The sequence below is a fragment of the Parus major genome, chromosome 6 (genome assembly GCF_001522545.3).
Source record: "Parus major isolate Abel chromosome 6, Parus_major1.1, whole genome shotgun sequence".
NCBI lineage: Eukaryota > Metazoa > Chordata > Aves > Passeriformes > Paridae > Parus > Parus major.
Window position 1 is genome coordinate 17229403 of NC_031775.1, and position 11711 is coordinate 17241113.

Here is an 11711-nt window from a genome sequence, read left to right on the forward strand (position 1 = left end):
AACACCAAAATCGTTGACCTGAGTTCTTCAAAGGTAACTACAGAAAACAAAACCTCAAACAGCATTTAATTACACAGAGTCAGGCAACAAACTCCCTTAGTCTTATTAAAAATATATGAAAATATATGGAGGGTATTTTCATATGAAGTAATTTCATCCAATTAGCAATACTGCTGTATTGCTTATTTAAAAAAGAGATGTTGTCCTAGTCAGCAAGTTACTGTTCAACTGTGTAAAGTTGTTATGAAAGTCATTCCAGACAACAATTCACTAATGGACTTGTTATTAAATATAGGCGCAAATGAATTAATTAGAAAAATAATCGTTTATTAGGAAAAAAATTATAATGATAATCAATAATCATGAACTACTTTACAGCAGTAACTTCATTTACTCTAAATGCAGATGATTATAATTTATTACATTTATTTAGCTCGGGGTTATTTTTTTGCTTCGTCAATCCATATTGCTGACTCTTTATATTGTTATTTATAAGTTTTAATTGTGTAGAAAGGGGAGAGAATTATGAATAGTACAACAATAAATTATCGTTAATATGTTTTTTCCCCCACATTTCAAGTCTTGGGAATTTCCTTTTTCATCCTTTTATTATAGAAGGGAAAGACAAAGAAAAGTGTTAGAAAATTTACTTTCTCTTTTTCTGCAAATCTCATTATTTTAAACAAAAAAAGAAATAAAGACACCAGAAGCAGAATATCTGCTACAGGTCCATAAAGACTAGCAAGCATACAAATATGCCAGGTGACTTTTAATTTAACAAGAACAGTTGGTGTTCATTTTGTACATATTAAGTCATAAAAATAAATACCAAACATCTACCACTGACATCCAAGTAATTTTCTGATGTTCATATCTCAGATTGGGGTATACCACAAAAAACAGGTCCTCAAACCGTGAAACCTTTAATTGACCCTACCAGCACTGGTGCTAAGGAAAGGAAAGCATGATTCACAGAAAAAGAACCCATAAAACCACAACTGATGTCTTACTGCTCCCACTGGACAGACTTAATATTCTTACCAGTCTCCCAACATTAGAGAAGTATTGAACTTCCCTCCACAAGACCCTGACATGATACAGCCCAGGCAAAGAGCAGATTAACTCTCCAAGAGCCTATTGTTCACCAGACACGGAGGGATAAAGAAACAAACCACTGATATTATTCTCACACGCACCAGCAGTTTAACAGCAACCTGAATATCTGGTGTCCTAACTCCCACAGCTTGACTCTGTTTTCCAAGCACCATGTCATCCAAATTCCTTTAGAAGTTGGAATATCTTACTTTGAAGAGTTACTTGAAGCATAATATAACAAATTTTGCTATTTTCCCTTTGCCACCTTGCTATAGGTGAGATGCTGTGTGACTGCATCAGGGAATCCAGTAGAACAAAACTCTAATGATGAAAATGTTGGTGAAACAGGATTCATTAATGCCTTCCCAATAAAAAAGCCTTATAATCATGACATCAATTACTGAGAGATCAACTCGTTGTTTTCTTCCAGTGGAGAGTTGGTTTCCACATATGCATTTTGACTGCTTCCTTTCCCGCATCCCCTGTGTAGTATGGATAGAAAAATGTGTTTTTTCCAAAATTAGCACATATTTGTCAACTGTTACAGCAGCTGACAAATAGCCATATTTCTCAGCCATAGCAGAGAACAGTTCATTAACCTGATCTAATTTAAGATAAAGATTTATGATAATTATGTGAATAATACTAGCTGTGTCACAGAAGAAATGGATACAGGCCCTTAAGCTTAGATTTGCTAATGTAACTTTCATTTTATGGCTCAAGAACTGCATGAAGAGTAACAGCAAACATTACAATTTCTTTACCACTATAATTATTTGTGTTACACACATTTCATAGTTTTTCATGGGTAGTTGCCATACTGTTTGAATGCTGCCACGAGGGTGTAGAGAAAACTGAAAATCAGACATTTCCCTTCTAAACAATACGCAATGCAGAGGATGGAAAACAGCTTTGATCATCGTGGCTGTTCCCTCTGATCGTCAGTGCCATGTCTGGTGGGTCAATATAAAATCACTGCTTGACACAACCACATTCAGACCTCTCTACTCCACTAGCTGCAGTTTAATGATAAGCTCTAAGGAGGGAGAGTTAGAGATTCAAAAGATTTTTCTTCTTTCTAAGTTGTGTAATAGGATCAACTCCATCTGCCTGGCCCCAATTCCAGGCACGGCTGAACTCCAGGACTTAATTCACATCTCTCTAAGGACCCATGTCCTTGCTCATTTCAGTTCCACTCAGCGAGTTCAGAAGAGAAGGGTAAAATGAGTCAAGGATCAAAGGTGATGAGGGAAGATGTAATAGAGGGTTTTAGAAAAGCAGAAGAAGCTGGGAAGTCATGCAAGACTAAAGAAGTGGTGGAGACCGTGAGCTGAAAGCAGAGCCTGCAGCACACGGCAGTGAGAGCGCAGAGGCTGCCACAGCACAGGAGCACAGCACAGGACCAAGAGCAGAGCTGGTGAGGAGGGAAATGGGTTCTTTACTTTTTTAGAAATGCACTGGCAGCCTGCAATTCAGATAATCAGCAAATAAAAACAAGATGCAGACAAGAAGGAAAAAACAGGCAAAGTATCAAGAATGATAGGAGTTAAAAGGAAAGGGTAGAACTGAAAGATTCTGGGAATACAACAGATGGGACAAAGTAAAGAGGATGGTCCACGGAAGACAAAGAACTAAGCATTTTTCTTAGTAGTGCAAAGTTCCCCAGACAGGACACATGTTAATGTATAAAAATTCATGAGTTCAGAGTTCACAGGAGTTAGGAGTGCTGGCAAATTTTATTACTCAAAATAAATACTACTTTTGTTTTGCTTCTCCATCCCTCTTAAATGCTTGTAAGTTTCCTGTTGTGCCAGATTGTGCCAGCACATTCCATTACTGAAATCTTTCCCAACACTTGAGTATATATCCTGTGAAAATTCTGTACAGCCTAATCTGGTAATAAAGTCTCTCACAGATTATGATCTCCTTCCACCCCTCCTCTCTCAAAGAAACTAATTAACGTACCATGCACGTTAATTTCTAATGCAAATATTTAAAAAAATGTTACCAGGGAACTACAAATATACAATAAAGTTATATTCAATTTTTCCATTATGTGTTTCTTCACATTTTACAGGCTTTATTTTGTTATTACTAGTTTTAACCTTCTTTTCCATTCTATGATGCATTTTGTTCATTTCTCAAGTCACAATACACATAAAACCTTTACCCTCACAATTAATACTTTTGATAGTAAAATAGGAGTTCTCTGGGAGAGGCAATCTCATAACATAAAAGGAAAGGTTTTACGAAGAGACATAATCTTGATTGCTATTAATTCTTCAATAAACAAGGAGAATCATAAATGTGAATAATTTAGAGACCTTGACTTACCAAGTTACTTGAAAGCCATAATGATACCTTAATAACACAGAAAATCCATTAAACCTCATTGTGTGTTGTACCAAGCCTACAGCAGAAATGCTGAAAACACAGGCCAGTGTCCTTCCATCCTCATGAGTTTTGATGAATAGCCCCTCAGCAAAGGCAAGCTTAAAATACAAGTTTAAAAGAATTTGCTTACTTATGCACAGCTATCAGCAAATCCAGATTCTATATGATGTAGGAACCAATCTCAGGCTTTTGCAAAGACAGGTCTGTGAGCATAACATCCCAAACCCCTGTGTGCCTGTGTTATTGGCAAAACTGTTTATGCATTTGACAAACTGCTGTTCAGATAAGATGAAATCCAACTAAGTAGAGAAAGGAAACTGTCAACAACTCTGCAAGACTGTAACAGAAATTGCAAAAGCAGAGCTTTCATGATGAACCATACCTTCAGAATAGCCTCAAATCAGTCCCAGGCATGAAAGCACAGTTGGAACTGATTTTAAGAGAAGGGTGAAGAATGGCATGTTGCCACAAGAATAAGAACAAAGCCTTAACTGTGTTCCCTGTATTACATAATTGCTAAAGTAGATAAAAAATGTTAATATTATAGATAATACCAAGGTTTTAGCCAAATTATATTTGACAAGTCTAGAACAAGACGGCAAACTTGTAACTGGCAGAAATTAATCACAGTTGACTGGATAAGTACATACCCAACATTTCATGGTTTGTATGTTTTTATTGCTCTCAGGGCTTGGATGCTCCATTAGAAACATGGAAAGGGAGGAAGTTTAGAATCAATAGGTTATTTTTTCCACAAAAATCTAAGTCAAATGGCAGAACTAAGCAACTCTTGAAAACATGCATCAATATTATTGAGTAGTGAAAACTAAGCTGGCAGAAGCCCTGGCTCTCAGGTGTGCCTGGCCAAAGGGGGTAAGGTGCAGATACACAAAGGTTTGTTTCCTATTGGCTGCTAGAGCAGATGTGCTTTGGGAAAGGTACTCTGCCCTTTAACCTCCAGATCTATGCCAGCTCTGCATTACAAAACCAAGGTAAAAGACATCAGTGAGGAAAGTAGGGATGGATAAGCCGGAACATGGCTGAATCCAACAGTGGCAAAATTTGTGATCACAAAGGGCCTCAAATAGGCAGAAGCTTTGCACAAAAATATCATTTTTCTTTGGCTATTTCTGCTCAGAAAGTTTCTGTGTCTGTTTTAACAGCAAAGTAATAAATGGGCTTCTAGCATCACAAGGGTTAATGTGATCCTATTGTTGTAAAGCATCTAACATTTAAATATTTGTGATTTTAAAACACTGAGGATGCAGAAAAAGGACAACATATATAAAATTTAAAACCTTTGGAGTTTGCTTTTAATAATACTCTTTGGATCCCTTCTTTCTGGACCTTCCCCCTTCACCTACCCCCTAACCATTCCACCACTCCCTACTCTTCACCTCATCTGGTATTTTATTATATTGTCAGGATATTTAGAAGGGAACAAGGAAAGAATAATATACTTCGAGAAACGTTCCAGAATGCCTTAAAAAAAAACTAAAAAAAAAAATCACATTTACAAATCTTTTAAGAACAATTCATTTTAAGGGATAGCAGTACTTTGGTCCCAAGGGCCAGAAATTCATGCAGCTTCATATAAAGGCAGATTCCATACACATAAATCACCTTCTCCCTGGCACCAGCTCACTGCAAGAGATGCAAATACATACACTTCAGAAACTGATTTCTGTTGCACACATCTTTAGAGCAATAAAATTAAATAGACTTTATTAATATTAGGCAAAAATAATAAAAAAACAAATATGAGAACCAACAAGATATTCTAAATCTCTTCCTGTTTAAGGCAAACAAGGTCAGTAGCCAGACAACTGACAAATTATACCGTATCATAAAAGCCAGCTTCATCTAGGACTGCTCAATAGGTATCAGATCATGTAGACTTAGATGATAAAAATCCCTTCCCACATGCATCATTTTCCCCCTGGCTATTCTCACCACTTTATTTTTACCTCTGGAAGGAAACTAAGTGAAAGATCACAATACTGCAAATTTCCTAGTATGCAACAAAAATAGGACTTGATTTCTACATTAAATTACCAAATTAATGAACTGTTCAATACTGTGATAATTTTATCTGTTTCCAGATATTCTTATCTCATTCTCTTACACAAACTACTTTCCTCAAAAAAAGTTACACTCGGACATAAAAGCACCAGGAAGATATATGGCACTGTTTTAACTCATGGCCATTACAGTTTAATAATAATAGAGAAAGAAGCATCAGGATGACTCATATACCTTTTAAAAGTTATGGTATATGGCAACTGTTAAAGTGGTGTTTATTGTATTTTGAACATTATTTGCTATGAGAGTTCTATTTTCCAAGCAGAATTTTCTTCAGACTCCTCCTGGAAGTTTTTACATTTCTATAATATAAAAATATTAAAAATTATATCATAATTGATAATATTATATATAGCATATCATATATAAGTATATATATAGTGTATACACACTCAAATATATAACATATAACAGATATTTATACATGTATATAGATATAAATATAAAAATGTATTCTATAAATATATAATTACATATGTATAATATATCATATGCATTATATATCATATATAATGTAATAATTGGTAATTTATATTTTTATAATATTATAATAATTTTCAATGATGCCAATGCATCAGTTTAATCAAAAAAAAGTCATTGTTTGGGAGTGGTCAAACAACTGATATTTTTCAGGTGCAGCTGTATCCTTGCCAGAAAAAAACAAACAAAAAAATGATATGTTATGACCACTCTAGATGTATATATAACATGAACTACCATGGAAGATTAGACTAATACTTGAGGAATATCTTAAGACTTTTCATCTCTAGAACCTCTGTCTTCTCCATACTTTGCTCTCCCCAACAATTTGTCCCACACCTTCCAAGTCTTTGGTGTATTTTATCAAGGCTTCCCTTTTAAAAGTTTCTTCCACAAACTGTTTTTTTTTTCTTTTTCTTTATTTAAGAGTTTCAGAGAAAGCATGTATAAATATGTATATACATATAAATAATGGAGCAGGAAACCTGTTTCTTATTCCCTTTTTCCTGCCACTTTGAGTGAACACAGTAAGCTAAGGTGACCAAGTTGAAAACGGTAACCAAGGTGAAAAAGTTTGCAAAAACCTTTACAACAAGAATCACCCTACCTTCTTTAATAATGCTCTTATTCACAAATTAGCAATGCTATGTTAGATCTCAAATCAATAAAGAAGAATATGTGACTTTTAAGACGTGCAAATAAAACTACTGAGTAATATTTTTTGTTCAGTCTTTCTTCAACTCTTTGTTTGCTTTGGCTAGCTTAAACGCTGAACTCTTTGGGACATAACATTTTTGTGATCTATTTTTAAAACAAGACACTTATATAAAATAAACCATATTGATATATCCTAAACTGAATAAACGTGTAAAAGACCAGACTGGACATGAAAAAAAACACAGTAATATAATAACTCTGAAGAAATTCCAGTGGACATGATATAAATGAATGTGACATGAAAGTAATTTTGGGACAGAGAAAAGTGGGGCAATGCTGCTTTCAGAAGACAATTTAATGTTTGTGAAGTGCTTTGAAGATGAACACCCTTCATAGGTATCATGGCCATGGATTACCATTGGAGTCATGTAGCCTTACTCTGAAATTGAGAATCTGAGGAACTGGAGACAACCTCCAATTCAAAGTCAGAAGGAAGGCCTAGACATAAAAAGTATGAAGAATCCTATATGATAAAGAATTGATATAAGCCATACAGTACCATAAATTTTCTTCATTTTTATTATGACAGTTTAAAATTACACCTTTCAATAGGTATATCTGTGGGTAAAATTTGTCAAAAATAACAATCATTGGTATACATCTTAGACTTTCTTTTGAATTGACTGAGGAAAAAAAAGTGATGCTACTATCAGAAACCGATGGCATTTATAACTTCAAAGTATACTGTGCCCAGTGATACCAAGACACAAATTGAGCTGAGAACTTCCAAGATTAAAAGCATAAAGTTTTTAATCCCACTTGACACGAAAGAAAAAGGTATGTAAGTAATCTACCAATATACTGTCCAGTAGAGAATCCAATCTGCTAATTCCTGAAATTTCAAACTGTAGAAGTTTCACATTGTAAAAAGCAGCAAAATATCTTTGCCACATAGCCCAGATTTCACTTAGTCAACTTAGTCAAAATTTTACAACTAACTTTTCCATCAATATAGAAGAGACAGATGATTGTAAATAGCCTTATTCCCTAAAGCTATACTTTAACAACCCAATCAAACTGATTAAAAAAAAAAAAAAGTATAATATTGGTTTCATACAAGAATTCCCAAGTATTCAACCAGAGAGTGTAAAATGAGAAAACTACATTATCCTGAAGTGATGACTCCTCCTCGTTGGGTCTCCACTTCATTGCCTACTGAGAGTGAAATAGTGAGAGTACATCCCATAAATTAGTGATTCAACAGCTGTATCCTTCATGAAAAAAAAAACAACAAAGTAATTCCCTTTCTCCACCCCATCCCAAAATACAAAGCAAGAGATGCATGGATGCATGTTGCAAATCCGTAAGGACTAGAATCCCTTCTAACAAGATACGTGCAAATACTTGGTGAAGGTACAGCTAAGTTTTTTCTTTTGATCCACATCAAGCACATGAATCCTGTTTCCAAAGCAGTAAAATACTAAATTAAGACAGTGAAACAGACTCCAGAACAAGGATTTTTTTGGTTTGTTTTGGGTTTTAATACAAAGTAAAGAGGAGAGAATAGGTGCTTTATCAGCTTATATTTTGATTTTCTTTCTTCTAGTGTGATTTTTTATCATCAGGAGCATTCAGACACTACTGAATAGCTCTAGTGTGCATATGATTTCAAAGAAACTCTGCAGACTTCCCCACCTCATAAGCTGGAAATAATTGGTCCAAACATGTCAGGAATAAGCATTTCTTCAGTGACCTCACACTAGTTTGTAGTCACTGTGTGTGATTGTGTCAGAAGTATTTCTAGTAGCAATAGTTCAGTACAGAAACACCATAGAGCCTAAGCTATCAAACCCAGACAAGGCCCATGGTCACTTAGGTGAAAGAACCTAAGCTACCAACCTCATGCTTCAATTAAGCTACCAAATCATAACTTGTAAGTTTGCTGATAAGCAACATTACTGAGCGTGTAAATGAGATGTTGGACATCTACATCTTCATCTCTTCAGAGATGATGCAGAGGCAATTCTCTTCCATCTCCACAGAGCGGTTATCAGAGTTTATCTTCGACCTTACCTTCCAAAAGATCATGGCATTAGGGAACCAGCAACCCTATATAATGAATGATCTGCCCCAAAGCCCCCAAAATGTTTATTACAGTGTTTCATTACAGTGTTACTGCATCTGAACGTATATTCTTTTATCCACCTCTATATTTCTTAATAGTTAAAGCAATCCAAAAGGTTATGCTCCATATGTTAAAACTCTCCTTCTCTCTGTGGGCCCATAAAACTGAATGGAAGCAGACATCATCTACCAGAATATTCTCTTTTGCCTGCGTCTCCTATGCAGCTACAAAAACAAGTGTAAGAGCGCTAATACTTGAACCCATTATCATTATTTTCTACAGCTGGCCAAATCCCACAAGTGTAACTTAATTCATAAAAAACAGTTTCACCTGGAAAATCTTTGACGTGTTCAATCAAATTGTCACCTGTATGTTCTAGCTGCTGAAAACTACTAACACAGATTTTATTTTTCTTTCCTTTTTAGCTACAACATTTAGCCTTAAATTTACTTTTCTGAAAGAAAAAAAAGACCACACCAGAAAAACCTTCTCAAAAATGAGAAGAGGGACTGTAAGAGAAATAGGGATAAGTTTATATGATACATGGTACTATACTTGTCCATGTAATGCAAAAAAATAATAGAAACTGTGTCTTTTATATTAACTAGGGCCAACTAAGCAGCTCTCAAGTCAAGAGGTATTTGTGACTAAGTTTAAAAAAAACTAGCACAGTACCTTTCTAATGAGTTTTGAGCAAGTGTTACCTGAAATGAATGTGTTTAGGGGAATAGGATCAAGTTTGCTACTGGTGCCTTAGATCATATGTATACAGGAGCAAATCCTCCCACCTACCACTTCAAACACACCACCTCCCCTGTTCATCTTTCCTCACTTCTGTTTCCAATTCAATTTCTTTTCACTGCAGTGAATACATACTTCTGTTGATCTCATGGTCAGCTGGATTCATTGACTGGTACTTACCTCAGCAAAAGTTCCTTAAAAACCTAAATAAGACTCTGAGACTCAACATTTAAGAGGAAAAACCATGCTGAGTGTGAGAGTTTCTATAGGTCTTTAACCAAGAGGAAAAAAATAGTTTCTACTTCCCTAAAACACTGACATTTTATAATTCTGGTGAGTACCACCTCTAACTAGTTATACAAACTATAGAATTAGCAGTGAACTTATCACTGAGGTTAAAACTTTCATTGGTAAGTAATGTAATACTCTAAACCAGCCTATCAAAATTTAGGAGGAAGTGCAATTATTGTATCTTGTATAGAAGCAGAAGTTTCCTAAATAAATAATCAGCATACTGATAATCAGCATCAAGTCACTCAACAGTTATAGCTAAAACTGAACTGGAGCATACACAGCACATCTGTACATTTACAAGCACCAGCTCCCCAGATGTTATAAATTACTATCTTTTCTCCTGAAAGTGTTGACTTAAAGAAAATGCACTGAACAGTGGAGATGTTCATAGCAGCAACTGTCAACAGAACTAAATTCTACAGTAAAAGATCTGTTGATATGTGTATGATCTAAAGGGTAAATGTCACAGAGCTATTACTGCTTGGGTGCATTACAGGGACATTACTTTCAGCTGTACTTAAGGATACAATCTCAGAAAGTTCTACTACCTTACTTACAACATACTATTTATTCAAGTTTAGCTATGTGCAACAGGCAACGAAGTATCATAACCTAATTTCTAGTTAAGGGAAAAAAAACAAACAAAAAAAACAAAACCAAAACCAAAACAAAATAAAAAAACCCCTACCGAACACCATACCCCGAGTAATTTTAAATTACCAGACAACTCTGAACGATATTGGAAATTTGGGAGTTTCATATGGTTGTACAGAAACTCATCTTTTAGAAGAGACATCAAATTCCAAACTTTATTTAGAGGAGACGAGAGAGAAAGGGAAAACCAGTTAATGACACAGCACTCCGGAAGGCAGTTCAGCGTTACCGATACCATTCATTTATTGCCCGGACAGTGTGAGCCCGTCCCGTTGCTGGCGGAGAGGGACACCGGAGAGCTCCATCAGTTCTGCCACCACTGACATCTCCCGAACCGCCGCCCGCAGCAGCGTGCAATTTACACCAGCAAAGCCCAGCTCCCCCACTTCGACCCAAACGCCAGCAGGACTTTCCCAACACAACACGAAAAAGGGAAAAAAAGAAAGGAGAAGAAAGACCAGACTTTTTAAGAGCAGGGGCAGGGCTGCAGGGTGCAGGGAGCGCTGTGCGGGCTCCGGAGCTGTGCGGGCGCGGGGTGCCCTGGAGCCCCGCGTCTCCCCGGGGCAGCCGCAGCCCGCGCCAGGTGCGCGCCGCCCCGCGGGCCGTACTCACAGGGACACGGTGCGGTTGGGCAGCACGGCGGGCTGCAAAGTTTCCACCAAGTCTCCGCCGGTGCAGACCACTTTGATGCGGAGGGCCGGGCGGCCGGGCCCCTTGGCGCGCTCGGCGGCGCAGAGGCAGCGGTCCACGATGAGGTCGGGGCAGTTCCTGCTGCCCCCGCAGAGCCCCAGCAGAGCGGCCAGCAGGCAGAGGCGGGGGCACAGCCCGCGCATGCTGAGCCAGCGAGCGGGAGCCGCCGGCTGCGGTGCCGCGCATGGCACGCGCCCGGCCGCGCCGCTCCGCGGGCCCCTCCACGCCTCCTGCGCCCACCCCGCCCCGCCTCTCGCTGCGGCCGGCTCCGCTCCCAGGGACCCCCCTTCCTCCTCCTCCTCCTCCTCCTTTCTCCGAGGAGCCGCCGCTCCTTTCCTGCCGCAGCCCGTGCAGCCGCGGCGCTGGGCGGACCCCGCGGCGCTCAGCGGGGCCCCCCGCCCGCCGGCAGCCGCAGCCCGGAGCGCCCGGAGCGCCGCTACCTGCGCTCGGAGCCTGCGGCGCTGCCAGCCCCGCGCCGGCTCCGCCGAAACCGGACAGA

At 38.2% G+C, this 11711-nt stretch overlaps 1 protein-coding gene across 1 annotated transcript in view; it reads right to left on the minus strand.

The window, feature by feature from the left end:
* ADGRA1 (adhesion G protein-coupled receptor A1) overlaps nucleotides 1-11413 on the minus strand; it is a 258887-nt gene extending 247474 nt beyond the window's left edge. The window contains exon 1 of the mRNA XM_015633408.3: nucleotides 11135-11413. Coding sequence (XP_015488894.1) covers nucleotides 11135-11355 — 221 coding nt within the window. The 5' untranslated portion in view covers nucleotides 11356-11413. The remainder of the gene's footprint in view (nucleotides 1-11134) is intronic.
* Nucleotides 11414-11711: the final 298 nt, after the last annotated feature.